The 25,617-nt window shown below is 46.8% G+C and overlaps 1 protein-coding gene across 2 annotated transcripts in view; it reads right to left on the bottom strand.

Annotated features, from left to right (window-relative positions):
- Positions 1-312: 312 nt before the first annotated feature.
- Positions 313-25,617, bottom strand: part of clcn6 (chloride channel 6) — a 60,875-nt gene continuing 35,570 nt past the window's right edge. The window contains exons 19-23 of one of the 2 annotated variants that reach the window (XM_067970152.1): positions 18,498-18,655; positions 17,517-17,673; positions 10,717-10,824; positions 4,385-4,510; positions 313-2,980 (exon numbers count right to left, since the gene is read on the bottom strand). In XM_067970152.1, the coding sequence (XP_067826253.1) occupies positions 2,900-2,980; positions 4,385-4,510; positions 10,717-10,824; positions 17,517-17,673; positions 18,498-18,655 (630 nt within the window). In that variant the 3' untranslated portion in view covers positions 313-2,899. The remainder of the gene's footprint in view (positions 2,981-4,384; positions 4,511-10,716; positions 10,825-17,516; positions 17,674-18,497; positions 18,656-25,617) is intronic. The other variant, XM_067970153.1, reaches the window with a different exon arrangement.

Below are 25,617 nucleotides of genomic sequence, written 5' to 3'. Positions count from 1 at the left end.
ACTCCGGAACGGCCTAGCTCTAATTTTAAGATTGCGCCCCTTGTTCTGAATTCCCCAACAAGAGAAAATAGCTTTCCTGTACCCACCCTATCAAATCCTTTTATCATTTTAAATACCTCGATTAGATCACACCTCAACCTTCTGAAATCAAGAGAATACAAGCCAAGTTCATGCAACCTCCCCTCATAATTTAACCCTTTAAGCTCCGGTACCTGCCTGGAGGAACAAACTCTACAATTATCCATTTAAGAATGCTGCAGAATTCCTCAGATAATGCTTGGGAAATAAATAAGAGAATTCTGTGTCAACACCTGTGGGCCCCACAAATGGGAATGTTTATTACAATGTAACCTCATTTTAAAAAATAAGACAGTTACAGAAACAGAACTTTTAAAAACATGGAATAAAAAAATAAAATGAGAATTACATTTGGCTTCAGAAGCTTTCTGATGTGAAATAATTAGCTCGTATCAAATAATAAGTGCAAACGTGACAGTGTGATATTACTCTAATTGCAGCAGCTAACACCCACCATACTGAATATTCCAGACAATTGGACTGTGGAGCCCAGTCAACTTTGTTCACCAGGTGAAGTCCTTGTGTTTTCCAATTATTTGCTGTTTTGTGCTTGAATGTTGTGGACCTGGAGGTTTGGAAACAGCCGTTTTCAGCACAGGCAGGTTGCTCAGACATCCTGGCCCAACTCTGTCAAACATCTCAAAACTGAATTCAAACTAAACTTGTCTTCTACCTCAGGAATCGGGCAGAGATTCACACAACTGTGTGGAATGGACAGCCTAGGTCCCAAACAGGACACAGGAATTCTGCATTGTCCTATCAGTACAAGCAGGACTGATGAAAGTGCTTTGCAATAAACAGCACTAAGATCATCTGGAGTTACTGTGCCAAAACTGGGGAAGAATTTGCTTTTGCCTCTTACAGAACATTGGGTTCCAGCTCATCACACACAGCGAGCATTTCTGAAACACAAATAACAAATGTAAACAAAGCTGGTACGTAGTGATCTGTAAACTGCCAGGGATCAGGTCAACGAGGGCTTCCCAGTAATCTTGAATATCTTCAAAATGATCAAAACTTACTGCTGGTCTAAAGAGACTGTAATGGCAGATCAGGTGCAAGAAACACACTGAAAAACAAAACTAAGATTTCTAATAAAACATTTTTCTTTTAAATGTACTTTAAGTTCCAAATCAAACTTTTTTTTAAAGCTCCAAACACAATGAAGCTCTCAAAAGCTAAAAACTCAACCATATAAAATACAGATTTAATAAAAAAGGAGCTTAGAACAAGGGCCTCTAGATGAAAGCTCAATATTGGAGCCTTTCCCTTTCATTTCATTTTGACAAGTCCTGGTTTCCCTTTGTGCAGTTTATCCCTTCATAGGTGCAGTTTCCTTCTCTAAAATTAATTTTAAAAACTTGGAATTGTTTTACTTCCTTAGATATCTGAATTTCTATACTCACAGAATGATAGACTCACCCTGCCCTCAATGGATGCGAAAACTTCATTTCACATATTATTATTGAGAAGCCCAGGTGAAGGAACAAGGCCCACAGCACAACACTTGCCAAGGCTGACAGTGGGAGAGGAGACCAGGGAAAACCAGCTCTCCAGTTTCCAAATCATCTCACACGAATCAACAGCTCCAGTCATTCCTCAGGGCACTGACAGACTATTTGTCTCCAATCACCACGACCCCATCTCCCCTCCCTGGCCTGTTGTACTGACAGGAAACGGTGATTCTGCTACAGTTGCAGCTACTAAGAAATCAAAGGCTTCACTTAGGGCCTCGTTACACTGATTCCAATACAATTCCTTTCAGACCTGCCATTGATTGATCTCTGATCACGTTCAAGAGAACAATGATCTTTTTTATTGTAGGGGTGTCATGCAATACATTATTTGCACTGATTGGGAGAGCTGTTCATCCCAAGTTATAACCAAAACCATGTTACCGTGGACAGCTCAGCAAGGGTGTCACTACCAGGCTCAGACTGAACTGTAGTGTAGTGGTTACTAACAGCAACTGAAACTCCTCCAACCAGCAGGCTGTGCCGTTCGGAAATGGAACAAACCGCGAATGCTGGAAATACACAGCAGGTCCTTCAGCATTGGAAAGAAAAGCAGGTCAATGTTTGGGGTGAAGATCCTGCCTTTGCTCCTTTCAGTTGCGGACTATGTATTTCCAGCATTTTCTGTCTGTACCTTTCAAACCAAACTCCAGGTTTGTGCCCATGAACAGATTTACCTGCTGAATTGCAATATCCAGTGATTCTGTCTGCAGTTTTAGTGTTTGAACAAAATGCCAAAAAAACAAAATAGTCAGTTGATTATCTATTTCTGAACGACTAGGTTAGTGAGTTCCTCTGATTTTGCTTTGTTAGTTAGTGCTTGCATGTTTTGTGCCTTTTCCAGACCTGTCTTTTTGATACTAATCTGATCGACCATGTGAGCTGCACACAGTCAACCAACTGTAAAACTCAGTAAAATATTCGACTGACTTCACTCACTGCAAAACCCTCTGACTGCTGGGGGCACAACTGCAGTAGCTTATGTAAAATAAAAGGAACCGCTCCCCCTCACCGCTGCCGTGTCTCACATGACGTATAAACATGGCACTTAGTTCCACAATTAACAAAATTAGCCACTGACTACTTTAAACAGGCGCGAGAAGTGCTGCAAATTATAAATTATCGTGGGGGCGGGAGGTCGGTCCTTCAGTGGCTGTTGCTTGTTAATTCGGTGCCGGGGTTTGGCAGGTGGGTGAGGAAGGGGCTGGTACCAAGGAATGGTCTGCCTTTTCAGATGGCCCCTGAAAATCAAAGTCATCCTAGCGTGGGACAGAAGGTTCTGGAATGTTGCTCTGTGAGGAAGAGGGTCAGATTGTCATGTTGTGCTGTCGCAGTTTCATCGCTAGAAAATCATGGTTCAAATTATGTCGCGTGATGATTCCAACAATCTAAAGCAAAGCAAAAATAGAAATAGATTCAGATGATAGGATTTAATCAAACTCCACACACAGGCTGGGCGAGGAGCAGTCACACATGCTCAGCACAGTTCCTCTGAAGCTCCAGCCCTTTCTTTCTCCCCTAATTTTATTTTGTTAAAACTGTCATTGAATCAGGTCCATTGGTTTTGAAAAATGGTTTTCATTAAGCAATACAAGACTCCATGCAAATAGGCATGTTTACTGATATCAGATCATTAATCACAGGGGAACTCCCACATGGAGAATCTGTGAAATTCCACTTCAATCCCTGAAGGTAACCAGGGAAAATCCGCAAGGGTGGGTCGGTCGGTCCACGCCGGAGGGTGGGTCGGTCGGTCCACGCCGGAGGGTGGGTCGGTCGGTCCACGCCGGAGGGTGGGTCGGTCGGTCCACGCCGGAGGGTGGGTCGGTCGGTCCACGCCGGAGGGTGGGTCGGTCGGTCCACGCCGGAGGGTGGGTCGGTCGGTCCACGCCGGAGGGTGGGTCGGTCGGTCCACGCCGGAGGGTGGGTCGGTCGGTCCACGCCGGAGGGTGGGTCGGTCGGTCCACGCCGGAGGGTGGGTCGGTCGGTCCACGCCGGAGGGTGGGTCGGTCGGTCCACGCCGGAGGGTGGGTCGGTCGGTCCACGCCGGAGGGTGGGTCGGTCGGTCCACGCCGGAGGGTGGGTCGGTCGGTCCACGCCGGAGGGTGGGTCGGTCGGTCCACGCCGGAGGGTGGGTCGGTCGGTCCACGCCGGAGGGTGGGTCGGTCGGTCCACGCCGGAGGGTGGGTCGGTCGGTCCACGCCGGAGGGTGGGTCGGTCGATCCACGCCGGAGGGTCGGTCGGTCCACGCCAGGCCAGTTGCATTTCCCAGATATGATTCCAGCATCTCCAGATATCATGATACAGACTAATCGATTATCTGGGTCTGATCCTACCCCAGGATGTAGATATGATGACAGAGTAAGAGCCCATAATCCTGCTGGAGCTTCAGGATGAGCTGGGCCACACTCTCAAATCAGGCAGCTACCAGTAAATCGGAAGTGGAGCTGAACTGATGAAAATTAAAAGCAAGTTTGCTGTTTGTCCATTTCAAATTCTCCCCTCACCCACTGAAACGCCCCCCCCAGTGTTGATACAAATGGATCCACATTAAGAACCCAGAATTAAGGACCCCTGTGACGGAGCCGCAGGATTTCATTAATAGTGCAATTTAAAATAGTCATTATACACGTCTGCCTTACTGGCTGCAATAAATCAATTTCAGCAGCCCTGCTCCTGCTGACAATCCAAACTCAAAATATTTGGTAACAAGAGTGCAAAGCAAACTCAAATTACTCTTCAATCCCTGGGATCTCACCTGTTGCCAGGTGACCCCCATGCCCAGAACTCACCTCTCCCACAGCGTTGACCACTGGCAGGTGCCTCAGTCCCATGGTGCGGAACAGGTTGAAGACCTGAGACACATGCGTGTTTGGCGAGACTGTGTACGGACAGGGATTCATGTACGGTGTAATATCCTACAGCAGAGACAAGACAATTGGTTCAACACATGGTAACATAGCAGACTGTAATCAGAAGACAGCAATTTTCAGAGTAAACCATTACCACTATTAATCCCCAGAAGCACTCAAACCTGCTGCCCACATACAGAATGCTCCAACAATCATAGAATCATAGAAGTTTACAACATGGAAACAGGCCCTTCGGCCCAACATGTCCATGTCGCCCAGTTTATACCACTAATCTAGTCCCAATTGCCTATAGAATCATAGAAGTTTACCAACATTAGTGCCAGCCATGGCTCCGTGAGTAGCACTCTCGCCTTGATGGATGTAAAAGATCCTACCGCACTATGTCAAAGAAGAGCAGGGGGGTTCTCCCCGGACTCCTGGCCAATATTTATCCCTCAACCAACACCTAAAACAGATTACCTGGTCATTATCACATTGCTGTTTGAGGGATCTTGCTGTGCACAAATTGGCTGCCGCGTTTCCTATATTATAACAGTGACTACACTTCAAAAATTCTTCATTGGCTGTAAAACGCTTTGGAGCAACCCGAGGTCATGAAAGGCGCTATATAAATGCAAGTTTTTTCTCTTTTAAGACTCTTCCAGAAAGGGCAGGCAATCCCCTGATGCTGATGTTGGCTTGAACTGGCCATGAGTAGGTCAAGTGATATCCACTGCTGCTGGTGCAGTGAGAAGTCGCAGCTCCCCACAAGGGATCTTATTTAAAGCTCAGTGCGGTGTGCATGCTAACGTGCTTGATTTGAGCAGATACTACATGGGACTGAAGACAGATAGAGGCCAGTAACACCATTTAGGCTAATCCTCCTCCTGGTTAACCAGACCTGGCTTTTCACAGCGCACTGTACACGACTGACACTGGGTCAGCAAATCTTTATCCCTCCTTGTCCCTGCAATCGTGAGCTTACCACGTCACCTTCCCCCAGCACCTCCCATCCATCATCCAGCCCCAGGGAATCACACCCCAACACAGCTGGCACGAAGGAGTAGCCCGAGACTACTAGGGTCCTGTACCCCAAGACAGCCACAGACCGCACCCCACAAAGGTCTAACCCCAAAGGTGTTGCTGGATCTGATTATGAGCAATGAAATAGATCAGGTTGTTAAGCTGAATGTGGGTGAGCACCTTGGGAGTGGTGCTCATAATATGATAAAGTTTAAGATCCAACTAGAAAGGGAAAAAGTCTGCACAAAAACTAGAACAGATTGGAGTGGGGCAGATTTTAGAAAGAGTGAGCTAGCTGAGGGGAAGTGGAAAGAGGAATCGCAAAGGACTGCAGAGCAACAGTAGGATGTTTTTAAAAAAGATTGCAAAGGTACAGAATAAGTATATTCCATTAAAGACGGAAACTACTAGTAGTTTCGGGATACCATGAATAGATACGAGTGGTTAGATTCCAAAAATACCCAATCTCCAAAAGTACCGAATACATTTATAGAACTGTTTTAAATTAGTCAAGGCCATTAATGCAGAATGGAGTAAAAGAGCAGGCGCATTAGGGAATAGCGATTGGCTCATGCCACAGGATTTAACATTTTCTCTGTCTATTTTAGTGCAAAAATGTTGCAACAGTGTTTAAAGGGTTAAGTGATGACTCCACCATCCTGTGATATAGAAAGGTGGGTGGGTGCATCCACTAACAGACATCCAGGAACAATACACATCACTAGGCTGCAGCAAGAATCCAATGCCAGCATATTATATCTCTAGGCATCTTAAAACAGAATCCACAACCTGGAGAAAATAAACAGATTGCCGTCAGTGCCAGGGCTGGGAAGCACAGATTCTCTGCCACAATCCCAATCTTGGCTGGTCTTTGGAGGTGGTACAGAGCCCTGAGCCAGCAACAGGGAACTTGGGTCAGTGTGTGCCTCTGGACTGCAATCACTGAACGGCACTAGCAGACCCAGGGAAGGAGGAAGTTACTCACTTCCCCGCTGGGACAGACCGTGTGTCATGGAGGGACAGGGGCCTGCAGGGTAAGAGAGAAAAATCCAATTAATCAGAAATGGTGCATCCAGTGAGTAAAGGTCGCGGACACATGTACACACGACTATAACACAAAACATTTCACAAATACTAGGAAACTATTTTAAAGGAACTTCATTCACAAAGTATTAGAATGCAGCTTTAATTTAATGCACCCGTTTTGTTCCTAAGACTATTTAAAATAAAGTTTTATCATTTATTTTTGGAGGGTTAGGAAATGTCAGTGAGTGAGAGTCGCCCTCACTCCCTCTGGGAGTCTCCCAGTCTCCGAGACCTGAAAATCCCCGATAAACCCCACACCAGGATACTTCCACTCTGAGCACCACCACCAACATCCAGATATCCGAATATTCGTATGATCTTATTTCTTTGTTTCTAATGAGTTTAATACACTGTTACACTTTATAAAAATCCAAATTAAAGCACCTTTGGGTGGAATATGCTTAATTTGTTCTTCACATTTCTCAACCACAGGGTTTAATATTTTATTGCATTTTGATGATACACAGATTAACTTTTAAACTATGTGCCAAAGTACAATAAGGTATTAATGTGATTGAGCAACATGAGAAACAAATGAAGCATTACCTGCTCCGCCTGACCCCAGCTCCAATAACTGCTTACAACATTCCGCCTTGGAGAAAAACTGCTTCAGTATCGGAGCAGGATTGGAACTCCCCCAACAAATCGGAACGTCCTGATTAAATTGGGACTATGGAGAGGTACCGGGAGGGAATATTTCCATTAGTCAGTGTCACACACAGTGCCCAGGAGACAGCAGTTTCTCAGCCCGTTTACATTCATATTAACAGTAGTGCTGCTCCATCATGCACACATTCTTATTCAATGGATTAAAAGTTCATAATCACAAACCTTTGAAGGTGGCAGGACAAGTTAAGAAGGCTGTTAAAAAAGCAGACGGGATCCTGGGCTTTACTATAGTATCATAATATGTTACAGCACAAGGGGCCGTCATCCTGCCCATCGTGCCTGTGGCGGCTCTTTGAAAGAGCTATCCAATTGGTCCCACTCCCCTGCTCTTTCCCCAGAGCCCTGCAAATCTTTTCCCTTCAAGTATTTATCCAAATCCCTTTTGAAAGTTATTATTGAATCTGCTTCCACCGCCCTTTCAGGTAGTGCTATAAATAGAGGCACGGAGTACAAAATTAAGGAAGTTATGCTAAACCTTTATAAATCACTGGTTAGGCTCCAGCTGGAGTATTGTGTTCAATTCTGGGCCCTGCACTTTAGGAAGGATGTGAAGGCCTTCGAGAGGGTGCAGAGGAGATTTACTAGAATGGAACCAGGAATGAGGGAGTTCAGTTATCTGAAGAGACTGGAGAAGCTGGGATTGTTCTCTTTAGAGCAGAGAAGGTGAAAGGGAAATTTAACAGAAGTGTTCAAAATTATATGGGTTTTTGATAGAGTAAATCAGGAGAAATTGTTTCCAGTGGGAGGAGGGTTGGTAACCAGAGGACAGACTTCAGGTAATTGGCAAATGAACCAGAGGGGAGAGGAGAATTTTTTTTAATGCAGCGAGTTGTGATGATCTGGAATGCATGGTCTGAAAGGGCGGTGGAAGTAGATTTAATAATAATTTTCAAAAGGGAATTGGATAAATACTTGAAAAGGAGAAACTTGCAGGTCTACAGGGAAAGAGCAGGGGAGTGGGGCTAATTGGATCGCTCTTTCAAAAAGCCGGCACGATGGGCCCAATGGCCTCCATCTGTGCAAAATGATTCTATGAAAAGCTGCAGAATCACATTATTTCCGAGTTTACTACCAGTGACCGCAAATCAAACCCACTTCTGCTTTTTTCCCTGGTCCAGATGAAAATTGCTTTTTCCTAATTTAACTTGCATTTAACGTAGTAAAACGTCCCAAGGAGCTTCACTGGAGCGCAGACAAAAATGAGCACTGAGCCAAAGGAGGAGATATTAGGACAGGTGACCAAAAGCTTGGTCAAGGAGGTAGGTTTTAAGGAGTGTCTTAAAGGAGGAGAGAGAGGCGGAGAGGATTAGAGAGGAAATTCCAGAGCTTAGGGCCTAGGCAGCTGAAGGCACGGCCGCCAATGGTGAAACGCTTGAAATCGGGGATGCACAAGAGGCCGGAATTGGAGGAGTGCAGAGATATCGGAGGGTTGTAGGGCTGGAGGTGGTTATAGAGATAGGGAGGAGCGAGGCCATGGAGGGATTTGAACACAAGGATGAAAATTTTTAAAATCAAGGTGTTCCCAGTCCGGGAGCCAATGTAGGTCAGCGAGCACAGGGGGTGATGGGTGAACGGGACTTGGTGTGAGTTAGGATACGGGCAGCAGAGTTTTGGATGAGCTCAAGTTTACAGAGGTTGGAAGATGGGAGACTGGCCAGGAGGCCACTGGAATAGTCCAGTCTGGAGGTAACAAAAGCATGGATGAAGATTTCAGTAGCAGATGGGCTGAGCTCGGGTCGTAGACGGGTGATGTTACGGAGGTGGAAGTAGGTGGTCTTGGTAATGGTGAGGATATGGGGTTGAAAACTCAGTTCAGGGTCAAATAGAACACAGCGGTTGCAAGCAGTCTGGTTCAACCTGAGACAGTGGCCAGGGAGGGGAACGGAGTTTGTGGCAGGGGCCGAAGACAATGGCTTCAGTCTTCCCAATGTTTAATTGAAAGAAATTTCTGCTCATACATTACTGGATGTCGGATAAGCAGTCTGATAACACAGAAGCAGTTGAGTCGTCAAGAGAGGTGGTGGTGAGGTCGAGCTGGATGTCATCTGCGTACATGTGGAACCTGATGTCATGTCTTCGGATGATGTTGCCATGTAGATGAGAAACAGGAGGGGGCCAAGGATAGATCCTTGGAGGACTCCAGAGGTAATGACGTGGGGGTGGGAAGAGAAGTCATTTGCAGGAGATTCTCTGGCTACGACTGGATAGATAAGAATGGAACCAGGCGAGGGCAGTCCCACCCGGCTGGACGATGGAGGAGAGGCGTTGGAGGAGGATGGTGTGGTCAACCGTGTCAAAGGCTGCAGACAGGTCGAGAAGGATGAGAAGGGATAGTTTACCACGGTCACAGTCACATAAGATGTCATTTGTGACTTTAATGAGGGTCGTTTCAGTGCTGTGGCAGGGACGGAATCCTGATTAGAGGGATTCAAACATGGAGTTGTGGAATAGATGGGCACGGATTTGGGAGGCAAGAACACATTCAAGGACTTTGGAGAGGAAAGGGAGGTTGGAGATGGGGTGGTAGCTTGCAAGGACAGAGGGGTCAACGGTGGTTTTTTTGAGGAGGGGGATGATGATAGCAGATTTGAAAGGGAGTGGGACACTACCTGAGGAGAGGGAACTGATTCCAATATCAGCAAGCATGGGGGCCAGGAAGCGAAGTTGGATGGTCAGCAGTTTGGTGGGAATAGGGTCGAGGGAGCACGAGGTGGGTCTCATTGACAAGATGAGCTCAAAGGGGACATGAAGGGAGATAGAAAAGAAACTAAAGCAAGTTCAGGGCTAGGGCAGGGGGCGAACCTTAGGGGGCTTTTGGATTGGTGGGCTAGGGGAAGGGAGAGATGTGGCACAGGCAACTAAATAGATGGTCTCAATCTTAGTGACAAAGTCGTCCATGAGCTCCTCGCATTTGTTGTTGGAGTTGAGGGTGAAGGGGGCAAGGGAGAGGTGTTTAAGAAGACAGTTTGTAGCGGAGAAGAGAAGCCAGGGTTATCTTTGCATTCCAGGATGATCCTGGAGCAGTGAGCAGTTTAGGCAGGAGAGCAGGACTCAACATGTGGTCCAGCCAGATCTGGTGATGAATAGCTAAACCAGTTTTGTGCCATAAACATTCAACAAATAAAGAGCAAAAAAACAAGCTGTACTCTGAGTGGATTCAGCAAAGTGCAAAGCCTGTAAGAATGGCCAATACTTGGTAAGAAGCAGCCACTTTGGGGTAATGTTCAGCTGCTAGCTTAAGGCTCCAGTGCCCCCCCAACCCCCCAAAGTGGTTAATAACATATTCTCATGCAAACCAACGGCAATAATGGGACTGGCAATGGAGGGAAATCAACCGTCTTCAACAATGAACTGCAGCTCACATTACATAAATGATGCAACGTAGACCAAGCTCTTTGTGCACCAACATTCACCTCTTAAAACACAAAACAAATTGACCAAGTTGCAAGCAGCTGCTGGTCTTCACTCGCACCGCAGCCCGAACAAAGTCTTACCACAATCATGCGGGGGTTGAGGAGGGTCAGGTCGAGGTCATGAATGTCGGGGTATCGCGGGTAATCTTCGGTCATCTCCGAATAGGACAGTCGTGGTTGAGTCGAACTCTGAAATGCAGTGAGACTGAAGTGACAAGTGGTCCAGAAGCTTCCACAGTAAAAGAGACAAAAGGGAAATGACCAAAACAAGATAACTACGGATGGGAGGGGCTATTCGGCCAATCTTAGGTCATCCATCCAGAACGACCCCAACATCTGAGCCATTGCTGATCTGATGGTTTCTTAAACAAACCCAGGGTTTTCACCTCCCCCACACTGCCCGGGAGTCCATTCTGCGTGAATTTACCTGTTACTAGTTTGAGCCTGTATCATCACTGAGTCTCTGAGCCTGTGTCTCCTTGTCCTGTTCTCAGTTTAATTTAAAGTGATATTCCACATTTACTTTTTCTATGCCATTTACTATCTTATATCTCTCTCAGACACCTCCTTCCAAGGCTGAAACTACAAAGTTTCTCCGGTCTTTCCTCATAACTCAAACCTGTGACCCTGGGGATCAGCCTCACGGTCCTTGTCTGCACTTCCCCCACTGCTTCAATGTCTCCCCTGCATCTCAGTGACCACAATTAGACATGAGCTGCAGTCTGACCAGGGTCTGTACAGTTTGAAATAAAAACAGAAAATGCTGGAAATACTTAGCAAGTCAAGCAGCATCTGTAGAGAAAGAAACAGAGTTAACGTTTCAGGTCGATGACCCTTTATCAGAACTGGAAGAAGTTGAAGATTAAAGATTAAACAGTTCTAAAGCAAGTACAGAGCCAGGGAAAGGGGGGGAAAGAAAGAACAAAGGGGAAGGTCTCCGATAGGCTGGAGGGCAAGAGTGATTAAATGACAAAAGGGATGATGGTGCAAGGCAAGGAGGGTGGACATCTTTTGTTTCTTATCTTGTCCCTTTTTTTGATATATATTAATGACTTGGACTTGGGTGTACAGGGCACAATTTCAAAATTTGCAGATGACGCAAAACTTGGAAGGGTACGGAACAGTGAGGAGGATAGTGATAGACTTCAAGAGGATATAGACAGGCTGGTGGCATGGGCAGACACTTGGCAGATGAAGTTTAATGCGGAAAAATGTGAGGTGATGCATTTTGGTGGGAAAAATGAGGAGAGGCAATATAAACTAGAGGGCACAACTCTAAAAGGGGTAGAGGAACAGAGGGATCTGGGGGTATATGTGCACAAATCGTCGAAGGTGGCAGGGCAGGTTGAGAAAGCAGTTAAAGCATACGGGGTCCGGGGCTTTATAAATAGAAGCAGAGTACAAAAGCAAGGAAGTCATGATGAATCTTTATAAAACACTGGTTCGGCCACAACTGGAGTATTGTGTCCAGTTCTGGGCACCGCACTTCAGGAAAGATGTGAAGGCCTTAGAGAGGGTGCAGAAGAGATTTACTAGAATGATTCCAGGGATGAGAGACTTTAGTTACGTGGATAGACTGGAGAAGCTGGGGTTGTTCTCCTTGGATCAGAGAAGGTTGTGAGGAGATTTGATCGAGGTATTCAAAATCATGAAGGGTCTAAACAGAGTAGATAGAGAGAAACTGTTCCCATTGGCAGAAGGGTCAAGAACCAGAGGGCATAGATTTAAGGTGATTGGCAAAAGAACCAATGGTGATATGAGGAAAAACTTTTTTTACACAGCGAGTGGTTGGGATCTGGAATACACTGCCCGAGGGGGTGGTGGAGGCGGATTTAATCATGGCCTTCAAAAGGGAACTGGATAAGTACTTGAAAGGAAAAAACGTGCAGGGCTACGGGGATAGGGCGGGGCAGTGGGACTAGCTGGATTGCTCGTGCATAGAGCCGGCGCGGACTCGATGGGCCAAACGGCCTCCTTCCGTGCTGTAACTTTTCTATGATTATCACCCTCCTTGCCTTGCATCATCATCCCTTTAGTCATTTAATCACTCCTGCCTCCACCCTATTAGAGACTTTCCCCCCTTTTCCTGGCTCTGTACTTGTTTTAAAACTGTTTAATCTTCAACTTCTCCCAGTTGTGACGAAGGGTCATCGACCTGAAACTCCACAGATGCTGCCTGACTTGCTGAGTATTTCCAGCATTTCCTGTTTTTATTTCAAATTTCCAGCATCCGCATTATTTTCCTTCTGCAGTTTGATCGTCCTCTGACGTACTCGACTGTGTTGGCTACCTTAGCTCAACATTCTTTTGCCTTTTCTGATTGTTGCTCTGCATTGGCTGGCTATTTCAGCACCATTTATGGAATGCGTGCGTGTCCCTTTAGATATGTATTTTTCCTGCATGCTCAACATTATTCCTTTAAAGATGTTCTACTTGTCTTCTACTGATGTGTTACTGAACAGCCTTCCCCAATGAATTTACTTTGTTGTTCCCTCATGTTTTTTTCTGGAATTAGCCCTTTTAAAGTTATATACCTGGCTCCAGGTCCTTGGTTTCTGAATCCCAGATAATGTTGAATTTGACTATCGTGTGCTCGTTGTTCCCCAAGGATGCCACGACCTCCATTTCCTGTCTGTTGTCTGAGTCATTCACGTGAACCAGGTCATGATCAGCTGCCTCTCTCGCCTTCCCTGACACATGGATCATGAAGCTGTAATGTATTACATTTACCAACTCAACTATTTGGGTTTTATCAAAATATATGTGGTTAACTGAGGTCACCCATTAAAATATCTCTCCTGTTCTCTCAAATCCTTATCTCTTAGGACAAATTGTCATTCTTTCTATTTGGACCTGGTTATCTAGGGTTAGCTTGGATTTTTGTACAGTAATGTCTAACCAGATTAGTATATTGTGTAGCTTTTTACCTTCCACAGGATCAATTTCACTTACCTCCCGGGTGTCCCTGGTATATCGGTCCACACTACCTCCTTTTCTGAACACACTCTACCCAATACTTTGGATTTAGCCATGTTTCTGATATTCCCACTACATCGCAGCTCCATAATGCAACAACTGTCACCAATTACATAATTTTATTTCTAATGCTTCTACCATTCATGCATAAATATCTTACTGCAGATCTGCCTCTTCTCATGGCCCCAACTGGCTGTTTTTTCCTGGCCTACACCTTATGTATGCCTCTAAAACTGTACCCTCTGCACCCTCCTGTTGCCTACTTGCTGCCCTACAACCAGTGCTATTCAGGATCCAATTACCTACCTACCCACACCCCCATCTATCTAGTTTAAAGGATTTTTGATTGCTGCCTCAATGCTACTCGCAAGTCTCTTTGATCCCATTTGGTTTAGCTGTGGTACATCCCTCAATCACCAGTCATTTTTATTCTGATATTTTCAGTTACTTATGAAAGTGCAGTGTTCTCACAGCATACTGCCAATCACTCATTCCTATCCTCAACTTTCCTAGTGAATTCCACTCGTATTCCAAACACCAGGAATATACCAGAAAACATTTCTTTGTTGTCACTAGCCCTCCATTACCTATCATACAATGGTTACAGCACAGGAGGCGGCCACTGGGCCCATCAAGCCCGTGCTGGCTCTTTCGAAGAGCAATCCAGTTAGTCCCATTCCTCCGCTCTTTCCCCATAGCCCTGCAAATTTTCTCTCTAACTCCTTTACGAAAGTCATGATTGAATCTGCTTTCAGGCATCGCATTCTAGATCATAACTACTCGTTGCATAAAAACGTTTTTCCTCATGTCGCCTTTGGTTCTTTTGCCAATCACCTTAAATCTGTGTCCTCTGGATCTCGACCCTTCTGCCAATGGGAACAATTTCTCTTTATTTACTTTATCTAAATCCTTCATGATTTTGAACATTTTCATCAAATCTCCTCTCAACCTTCTCTGCTCGAAGGAGAATAACCCCCAGCTTCTCCAGTCTATCCACGTAACTGAAGTCCCTCATCCCTGGAACATTCTAGTAAATCTTTTCTACACCCTCTCTAAGGCCTTCACATCCTTCCTAAAGTGCGGTGCCCAGAATTGCACACAATACTCCAGTTGTGGGCGAACCAGTGTTTTATAAAAGGTTCATCATAACTTCCTTGCTTTTGTACTCTATGGGCCCGATTTTAGCAGGGGTGCGGGTTCCCGGCGGGTGGGCAAGCGGGCGCGTGGGTAACGCGCCCGGTGAAATTAGTGGGTTTCCCGCGCGATCGTAGCAGGCAACGCACTAATTGGAGCCACTTACCTGCTCCTCCAGGTTCCCCGCTGCTGGTCTGTGCGTCGGGCGGGCTACGCATGCGCAGTAAGATCTGTCAGCTGGAGGTGCTCTATTTAAAGGGGCAGTCCTCCACTGACAGATGCTGCAACCAATAGCAAAGATGACTGCATGGAGCAGCCCAGGGGACAGGCTGCTCCCAGTTTAATGATGCCTCACCCCAGGTATCAATACATGGGGTGAGGAGGAGGGGGAGGACAGAGATCTTCCACCCGGCAGGCAGGAGGAAGCGGCCTGCCTCTGCCACCAGGAAGGCCTGGCTCGAGGTGGCAGAGGGGGTCACCTGCGCCACCAACATATCGCCCACTTGCACACAGTGCAGGAGGCGCTCCAATGACCTCAGTTGGTCAGCCACAGTGAGTACACGTAGTCTTTCCCCTACACTCCGTCTGCCACATCACTGCCCCCACCCCACATCTCCTTCGGCACTGCCAACACTACTCTGTCACATCACCCCTCATACCCACTCAAACCCCATCCTCATCTTACCTGCACCTACTCACCTCGCCAGTACTCATCCCGCCACTACCACGCAACCCAATCCTCATACAATCTCATGGCTCTATCCCATACTCACCCTCTCGTGCATCTCTCTCACGGCCAGCCTCACTCAACCTGCCACCACCTGTGCTGCAGCCACAGGGCATGCATCACATATGTGCAGTAGGCAGCGTAAGGCAAACGTGTCGTGAGCATGAATGGGATGCCCAAGGGTGTTTGAGGGTTTGTCATGGTTGTTACTTCTATTGAATTTCAGAACAACTCACATCACACATTATATTGGCACCACTACTGCCATGTCTTCGCGAATCCTGTCCGGTTTGTGAAATAATGCCCGCTCCTGGGTATCACTATGAGGACCCACCACTGATGCCACCCATTGTGTCACTGCAGAGTGGGTGTAGGTTTATTTGCAGGGCTCTTCTGCGCAGACGACTGAGAGACATCGGGTATGTCCCCGGTTGCACCCTGGAAGGCTGTGGAGGAGATGTTCGGGAGGGCAGTGGTGACTTTGACAGCGACAGGTAGGAAGATGGTGCACGGGCCAGCCAGGAGCAGCTCGGCATGAAAGAGGCTGCAGATGTCCACAGCTACATGTCGAGTGACTCTGAGCCTCCGTGTGCACTGCTGCTCAGAGAGGTCCAGGAGGCTGAGCCTCGGTCTGTGGAACCTGTGGCGTGGGTAGTGCCCTCTGCGACGCATCTCTCTCTGCGGTAGCCCTCCCTCCTGCTGTACAGGTGGATGTATCACAGCACTGTGTTGTGGAGCTCCACGTGTCAGAGGTGGACGGCGTGGATGGCGAGGCTGGTGATGCTGTTCGCCCTCCGAGGAGGTCATGACTGCAGCTACAGCGGCCCCCATCCGCAAGATGTACATCTGAGGGGGTCCGCAAGGTAGGTACATGTCTCCGGACCCCGGGGTAAGTGTGCAGGTTGGTGACTTTGACCGTCAGGAGGAGGGTGGTGGAGGCCAAACTTTGTCCCAAGTGACAGAGTGGCCTCCAGCAATGGCTGAGGGTCTCCCCCCCCCCCCGTCAAATGGACCTTTGCAGCTGCCACAGGCTGACAGCTGCAACACGTCCATTCAATCTGGGAGTGTTTCCCCCAGTGTGGGAAACAGTCCCATGTTGATCCAAAATCACACACAGTCCCTTAATCAGGTCAGTTAATGACCTGAAATAGCTAAATAAATACTCTCAAGTGGCATCCCGCTGGCTTTAATTGCCTGCGGGATTCCCACCAGCGGGGGCTGCGCGCGCACGCCGGCGCGTCAGCGGGGAACCCGGAAGTGGGTGGGATCCGGTCGGGATCCTGGATTTCACGATTTTCGAGGCCCCCCCCGCCGAGAACGCACCCAATAGCAGGTGCTAAAATCGGGCCCTATGCCTCTATTTATAAAGCCCAGGATCCGATATGCTTTTTCTTTTTAAAAACTGCTTTCTCAACCTGTCCTGCCACCTTTGAAGATTTGTGCACATATACCTCCAGGTCTCTCTGTTCGTGCACCCCCTTTAGAATTGTAACCTTTAGTTTACATTGCTTCTTCACATTCTTCCTACCAAAATGTATCACTTTGCACTTCTCTGCATTAAATTTCATCTGCCATGTGTCCGCCCATGCCACCAGCCTGTCTATGTCCTCTTGAAGTCTATCACTATCCTCCTCACTGTTCACTACACTTCCAAGTTTTGTGTCATCTGCAAATTTTGAAATTGTGCCCTGTACACCCAAGTCCAAGTCATTAATATATATCAAGAAAAGCAGTGGTCCCAGCACCGACCCCTGGGGAACACCACTGTACACCTCCCTCCAGTCTGAAAAACAACCGTCCAACCTTTTGTCAGCCCGCCGTTACCCGCCGCCAGCCCGCCGTTACCCGCCGCCAGCCCTGTTAGCTTCACTAGCTTCCTTATTTTTCTTGCTACTTTTACCAACCTTTGACATCTGACACCGGGAGGTGTTCCATTGCCTCGCAAAATTCTTCACTTTCATAAGCACAAAAATTCACCACCATTAATGTAAAATGCACACGCTGGATTTTAAGAAAAAGGGATTTTTTTGAAACAGACACTTACTGAATGGGTCTCAGAGTAGCAAACCCCACGGACAAGCAATGTAACCAGCTGCGATCTCAGAATGAGGCCATGAAAGGTTAAAGGTCGGAAGCGCTCCTCCATTGTCCACTCTTCACTGGGAGACTGGTCGGGGTAAAGGTTTGGATATGGGGCATGTCTGTACAAACAGGAGAGCAGTCAGTAACTGAGTGAGCACACGTATACAAGAGTGAATAGGACAGTTACAGACCACCTAAATATGTGAGAGCTTGGATATGAATGTCAACAAGATGATGGTTAGAAGTACCTCAATGTGCATGTGTAAATATCAAGCTTTCAGGCAGATAAATCTCAAACACCAGTTGGAGCTCCATTACTCCAAAGCGCTTTCCTGCGTCACACTCATCCTCCACCAATCCCAACACAGCCTAGGGTGTGAACATTTTCATCAATCCGCTATCGCTTCAGAAATGAAATAACATTTCTTCAAAAATGATTGTAAGATGATGTTATTTGCAGTGAAATTGGCCTAGGCTCCGCCTTAAACATCACCTTTCAGCGGTGAGACCCTAACACCATAAGGTTGAGGCTGTTTAGGTTTTCAGTTTATTAGTTCCCTAGTTACTATAATAGGTTTGAGTTTCAGAGTTACAGAGGCCCCACTCTATCAATAGGTTGGATTTCTCCTGCACGATTCCCTGGAATGGGGAGAGGGCCAGGAGAGGATCAAATCTGTTCTCAAGCCTCACTGTTCAGTCACTTACAGACGTGCAGGCACAGCACAGGGAAGCTCATTCCCCAGTGTCACTGGCTCCCTAAGGGCCCGCAACATTGGGGAATGAGCTTCCCTGTGCTCAGTGCACTGAATGAGCTGTAGTATTAGGAACTGCTGAGTCACCAAAAGACAGCACCATGCCAGTGTGTTTAACCAGCCTGCAGTTTGCTTAGTGAGGAAGGAATATCTGAGTGGATGCAGCAGAGAGACTGACCACTCGCACCGACCTGCGTTCCAGCATCTGCTGCAACATGTCCTCTCCGTCCTCAGCAACCTCCGTGTTCACCTGCTCGTCGCACACGTTCCTCAGCTCGCTGGACGGGTAAGACTTCATGGACTGGCTCCGCTTGTGCTGCTCCCCGGCTCGCGTCAGGATACTCGATTTCTGCCATGAGAGAACAGACTGTGTGAGGCTTCCAACACGCACAGAAATGCTAAAGTGACTGGGAGCCATGACCCCCCAAGGCAGAGTTTAAGTTTCATTTCAAGTTGGAATGCATATTAAACTTCTCGCAGTTACTGATCCAACCGTGCTGCTGACTGCAGGGTTGAATGTCCAACACCACAACAATTTGCATTCATATAGTGCCTTTAACATAATAAATCTTTCCAAGGCGCTTCAAAAAGGAGCGATATCAAACAGAACTTGACACCGAGTCACATAAGGAGATATTAAGACAGGTGGTCAATGAGGTAAGTTTTAAGGAGCGTCCTAAAGGAGGAGAGGGGTAGAGAGGGAATTCCAGAGCTTGGAGCCTAAGCAGCTAAAGGCACTGCTGCCAATGGTGGAGCGATTAAAATCAGTGATGCATGAGAGGGAAGAATTGGAGGAGCGCAGAGATCTCGGAGGGTTGTAGGGCTGGAGGAGGTTACAGAGATAGGGAGGGACGACGCCACGAAGAGATTTGAACACAAGGATGAGAATTTTAAAAATCGAGGCATTGTCAAATTGGGAACCAATGTAGGTCAGGGAGCACAGGGGTAATGGGAGAGCCAAGGCAGTGAATGAGTTAAAAAGGGATTTAAATGTCTAAGTAGATCAGACTATCGAAGCTTCATTTTCGTGTTGGTTCTTTGCTCAGACACCGTAATCAATCCTCCTCCTGAAAAACCCCACCCTCGCCCCATGCATTATTTTAATTACTGTCGCATATCCAACCACCCTTTCCTCTTTAAGGTCCTTGAATGTATTGTCTACGTGCTCAAAATTCTACAGACTTCAAAAGCTGCCTCCAAGCTACCTTTTCAACCATACTTTTGATTAATTCCCCTAATTAATCCCAGGACATAATTTCAAAGTTTGTAGATGACACGAAACTCGGAAATGTAGTACACAGTGTGGAGGATAGTATAGAATCAGAGAAGGTTACAGCACGGAAGGAGGCCATTCAGCCCATCGAGTCCGTGCCGGCTCTATGCAAGAGCAATCCAGCTAGTCCCACTCCCCCACCCTATCCCCGTAGCCCTGCACATTTTTTCCTTTCAAGTACTTATCCAGTTCCCTTTTGAAGGCCATGATTAAATCCGCCTCCACCACCCCCTCGGGCAGTGCATTCCAGATCCCAACCACTCGCTGTGTAAAAAAGTTTTTCCTCATGTCACCTTTGGTTCTTTTGCCAATCACCTTAAATCTATGCCCTCTGGTTCTTGACCCTTCTGCCAATGGGAACAGTTTCTCTATCTACTCTGTCTAGACCCTTCATGATTTTGAATACCTCTATCAAATCTCCTCTCAACCTTCTCTGCTCCAAGGAGAACAATCCGAGCTTCTCCAGTCTATTCGTGTAACTAAAGTCCCTCATCCTGGAATCATTCTAGTAAATCTCTTCTGCACCCTCTCTAAGGCCTTCACATCTTTCCTAAAGTGCGGTGCCCAGAACTGGACACAATACTCCAGTTGTGGCCGAACCAGCGTTTTATAAAGGTTCATCATGACTTCCATACTTTTGTACTCTGCCTCTATTTATAAATTGTAAACAATTTTACAACACCAAGTTATAGTCCAACAATTTTTATTTGAAATCTACAAGCTTTCGGAGGCTTCCTCCTTCGTCAGGTAAAAAAATTTTTACCTGACGAAGGAGGAAGCCTCCGAAAGCTTGTCGAGGCGTTGTCAAAAATTTTTTTACCTGACGAAGGAGGAAGCCTCCGAAAGCTTGTAGATTTCAAATAAAAATTGTTGGACTATAACTTGGTGTTGTAAAATTGTTTACAATTGTCAACCCCAGTCCATCACCGGCATCTCCACATCTATTTATATACCCCCAGATCCCTCTGTTCCTGTACCCCTTTTAGAGTTGTGCCCTCTAGTTTTCTTGCCTCTCCTCATTCTTCCTACTGAAATGTATCACTGCATTTTTCTGCGTTAAATTTCATCTGCCACGTGTCTGCCCATTCCACCATCCTGTCTATATCCTCTTGAAGTCTATCACTATCCTCCTCTCTGTTCACTACACTTCCAAGTTTTGTGTCATTTGCAAATTTTGAAATTGTGGCCTGTACTCCCAAGTCCAAGTCATTAATATATATCAAGAAAAGCAGTGGTCCCAGCACCGACCCCTGGGGAGCACCACTGTACACCTCCCTCCAATCTGAAAAACTACCATTCACCACTACTCTGTTTCCCGTCATTTAGCCAATTCTGTATCCATGTTGCTACTGCCCCCTTTATTCCATGGGCCGCAATCGTAATAGCAAGCCTTCCATGTGGCACTTTAACAAACGCTTTTTGAAAATCCATATACACATCAACTGCATTGCCCTCATCGACCCTCTGTTACCTCATCAAAAAACTCTATCAAGTTGGTTAAACACAATTTGTCTTGAACAAAATCCATACTGGCTTTCCCTAATCAATCCACACTTGTCCAAGTGACTTAATTCTGTCCCAGATTATCGTTTCCAAAAGTTTCCCCACCACGAAGATTAAACTGACTGGCCTATACCTTTGGTTGCCAAAAAGCTATCCATCTCAGATTTAAATTTAGCAATTGAGCTAGTATCAATTGCCATTTGCGGAAGAGAGTTCCAAACTTCTACAACCCTTTGTGTGTAGAAATGTTTTCTAATCTCGCTCCTGAAAGGTCTTGCTCTAATTTTTAGACTGTGCCCCCTACTCCTAGAATCCCCAACCAGCGGAAATAGTTTCTCTCTATCCACCCTATCCGTTCCCCTTAATATCTTATAAACTTCGATCTGATCACCCCATAACCTTCGAAACTCGAGAGAATACAATCCCAATTTGTGTAATCTCTCCTTGTAACTTAACCCTTGAAGTCCAGGTATCACTCTATTGGAATATGGGATTAGAGTAGACAGGGCTTGATGGCCGGCGCGGACACGATGGGCCGAAGGACCTCTATCCGTGCTGTATAACTCTATGACTCTCTATGACTCTAGTAAACCTATGCTGCACTCCCTTCCAAGGCCAATATGTCCTTCCGAAGGTGCGGTGCCCAGAACTGCTCACAGTACTCCAGGTGCGGTCTAACCAGGGTTTTGTATAGCTGCAGCATAACTTCTGCCCCCTTGTACTTCAGTCCTCTAGATAGAAAGGCCAGCATTCCATTAGCCTTATTGATTATTTTCTGCACCTGTTCATGACACTTCAATGATCTGTGTACCTGAACCCCTAAATCCCTTTGGATATCCACTGTTTTTAACTTTTCACCATTTAGAAAGTACCCTGTTCTATCCTTTTTTGATCCAAAGTGGATGACCTCACATTTGTCTACATTGAATTCCATTTGCCACAGTTTTGCCCATTCACCTAATCTATCAATATCGCTTTGTAATTTTATGTTTTCATCTACACTGCTTACAATGCCAATCTTTGTGTCGTCGGCAAACTTAGATATGAGACTTTCTATGCTTTCATCTAAGTCATTAATAAATATTGTGAATAGCGCTTGGCACCGGGAGCAATCCGGAGATTACTACCTTTGAGGTCCTGCTTGTTAATCTCATTCCTGACTCCTTAAACTCTCTTTCTACCTATGTCGTTGGTACCGATATGGACCATGACCTCTGGCCGTTCAACCTCCCGCTTCAGAATGTTCTGCAGCCGCTCAGTGACATCCTTGACCCTGGCACCAGGGAGGCAACATACCATCCTGGAATCCCGTTTGCAGCCGCAGAAATGCCTGTCTGCTCCCCTAACTATGGAATCCCCCATCACTATTGCTCTCCTGACCTTTCTCCTCCCGCCCTGTACAGCTGAGCCACCCATGATGCTGTGGCCTTGGCTCTGGCTTTACTCTGCAGAGGAACCCTTTCCCTTACAGACTTCAGGAGGACGTAGACAGTGTGGTGAAATGGGCAAACACATGGCAGACTAAATTTGACACAGAAGTGTGAAATGATGTATTTTGGTAGAATGAGAAGAGGCGATATAAACTAAATGGTACATTTTAAAGTAAGGTGCAGGAACAGAGAGACCTGGGGGTGCACATACACAAATCTTTGAAGGTGGCAGGACAAGTTGCGAAGACTGTTAAAAACGCATATGGGATCCTGGGCTTTATTAATGGAGACAGAATACAAAAGCAAAGGAAGTTATGCTAAACCTTTATAAAACACTGGTTAGGCCTCAGCTGGAGTATTGTGGCCAATTCTGGGCACCACACTTTAGGAAGGATGTCAAAGCGTTAGAGAGGGTGTAGAGGAGATTTACTAAAATGGTAAACAGTTTTACAACACCAAGTTATAGTCCAGCAATTTTATTTTAAAATCCACAAGCTTTCGGAGGCTTCCTCCTTCCTCAGGTGAATGTGGAAATGAAATCCTCGAACCTATCGCATTTATAAATCACAGAACAATGCCTGGTGATTACAGATAGTCTTTTCAACTGCCCGTTGCCAAGGCAACCAAAGTGTTCAGACAGATAGGTGTTACCTACAGGGCCACCGGATATACAAACGGCCAGAACTAAAAAAAATGATGTGGAGATGCCAATTAAAAAAAAGAGCGAGAGAGGCAGAAACATAGAAACATCCGGAAGGAAAAGACAGCAATTGACCCGTTATATTAAAAACAGATAACATTTGTTCGCTGGTGGGGTAACGTGTAGCGTGACATGAACCCAAGATCCTGGTTGAGGCCGTCCTCATGGGTGCGGAACTTGGCTATCAATTTCTGCTCGACGATTTTGCGTTGTCGAGTGTCTCGAAGGCCGCCTTGGAGTACGCTTACCCGAAGGTCGGTGGCTGAATGTCCTTGACTGCTGAAGTGTTCCCCGACTGGGAGGGAACCCTCCTGTCTGGTGAAAACACCCACCAGCTCAACAAACTGATCAAGACCTTCGATCCAGACCTTCAAAGCATCCTATGCGCTCTCATCCCACGTTCTCCCCGCGTGGGAGACTTCTACTGCCTCCCAAAGATACACAAAGCCAACACACCCGGACGTCCCATCGTATCAGGCAATGGAACCCTGTGTGAGAACCTCTCTGGATACATCGAGGGCATCCTGAAACCCATCGTACAGGGAACCCCCAGCTTCTGTCGCGACACTACAGACTTCCTACAAAAACTCAGTACCCACGGACCAGTTGAACCAGGAACACTTCTCACCACGATGGACGTCTCGGCACTATACACCAGTATCCCCCACGATGACGGCATCGCTGCGACAGCATCAATACTCAACACCAACAACAGCCAATCTCCAGACGCCATCCTACAACTCATCCGCTTCATCCTGGATCACAATGTCTTCACCTTCGATAACCAGTTCTTTACCCAAACACACGGAACAGCCATGGGGACCAAATTCGCACCCCAATACGCCAACATTTTCATGCACAAGTTCGAGCAGGACTTCTTCACTGCACAGGACCTCCAACCAACACTATACACCAGATACATAGACGACATTTTCTTTCTATGGACCCACGGTGAGGAATCACTAAAGAGACTACATGATAACATCAACAAGTTCCATCCCACCATCAAGCTCACCATGGACCACTCCTCAGAATCAGTTTCTTTCTTGGACACACGAATCTCCATCAAAGACGGGCACCTCAGCAACTCACTCTACCGCAAGCCCACGGACAATCTCACGATGCTCCACTTTTCCAGCTTCCACCCTAACCACGTCAAAGAGGCCATCCCCTATGGACAGGCCCTGCGAATACACAGGGTCTGCTCAGACGAGGAGGAACGCGATGGACACTTACAGACGCTGAAAGACGCCCTAGTAAGAACGGGATATGACGCTCGACTCATCGATCGACAGTTCCGACGGGCCACAGCGAAAAATCGCATAGACCTCCTCAGAAGACTTACACGGGACGCAACCAGAGTCCCCTTCGTCGTCCAGTACTTCCCCGGAGCGGAGAAACTACGCCATGTTCTCCGCAGCCTTCAACGTGTCATCAATGACGACGAACACCTCGCTATGGCCATCCCCACACCTCCACTACTCGCCTTTAAACAGCCACCCAACCTCAAACAGACCATCGTTCGCAGCAAATTACCCAGCTTTCAGGAGAACAGCGTCCACGACACCACACAACCCTGCCACGGTAACCTCTGCAAGACATGCCAGATCATCGACACAGATACCACCATCACACGAGAGGACACCACCCACCAGGTGCACGGTTCATACTCCTGTGACTCGGCCAACGTTGTCTACCTCATACGTTGCAGGAAAGGATGCCCCAGAGCATGGTACATTGGCGAGACCATGCAAACGCTGCGACAACGGATGAACGGACACCGCGCAACAATCGCCAGACAGGAGGGTTCCCTCCCAGTCGGGGAACACTTCAGCAGTCAAGGACATTCAGCCACCGACCTTCGGGTAAGCGTACTCCAAGGCGGCCTTCGAGACACTCGACAACGCAAAATCGTCGAGCAGAAATTGATAGCCAAGTTCCGCACCCATGAGGACGGCCTCAACCAGGATCTTGGGTTCATGTCACGCTACACGTTACCCCACCAGCGAACAAATGTTATCTGTTTTTAATATAACGGGTCAATTGCTGTCTTTTCCTTCCGGATGTTTCTATGTTTCTGCCTCTCGCTCTTTTTTTTAATTGGCATCTCCACATCATGTTTTTTTAGTTCTGGCCGTTTGTATATCCGGTGGCCCTGTAGGTAACACCTATCTGTCTGAACACTTTGGTTGCCTTGGCAACGGGCAGTTGAAAAGACTATCTGTAATCACCAGGCATTGTTCTGTGATTTATAAATGCGATAGGTTCGAGGATTTCATTTCCACATTCACCTGAGGAAGGAGGAAGCCTCCGAAAGCTTGTGGATTTTAAAATAAAATTGCTGGACTATAACTTGGTGTTATAAAATTGTTTACAATTGTCAACCCCAGTCCATCACCGGCATC

The sequence above is a fragment of the Heptranchias perlo genome, chromosome 32 (genome assembly GCF_035084215.1).
Source record: "Heptranchias perlo isolate sHepPer1 chromosome 32, sHepPer1.hap1, whole genome shotgun sequence".
NCBI lineage: Eukaryota > Metazoa > Chordata > Chondrichthyes > Hexanchiformes > Hexanchidae > Heptranchias > Heptranchias perlo.
This window is presented reverse-complemented; position numbering and strand designations above follow the sequence as displayed.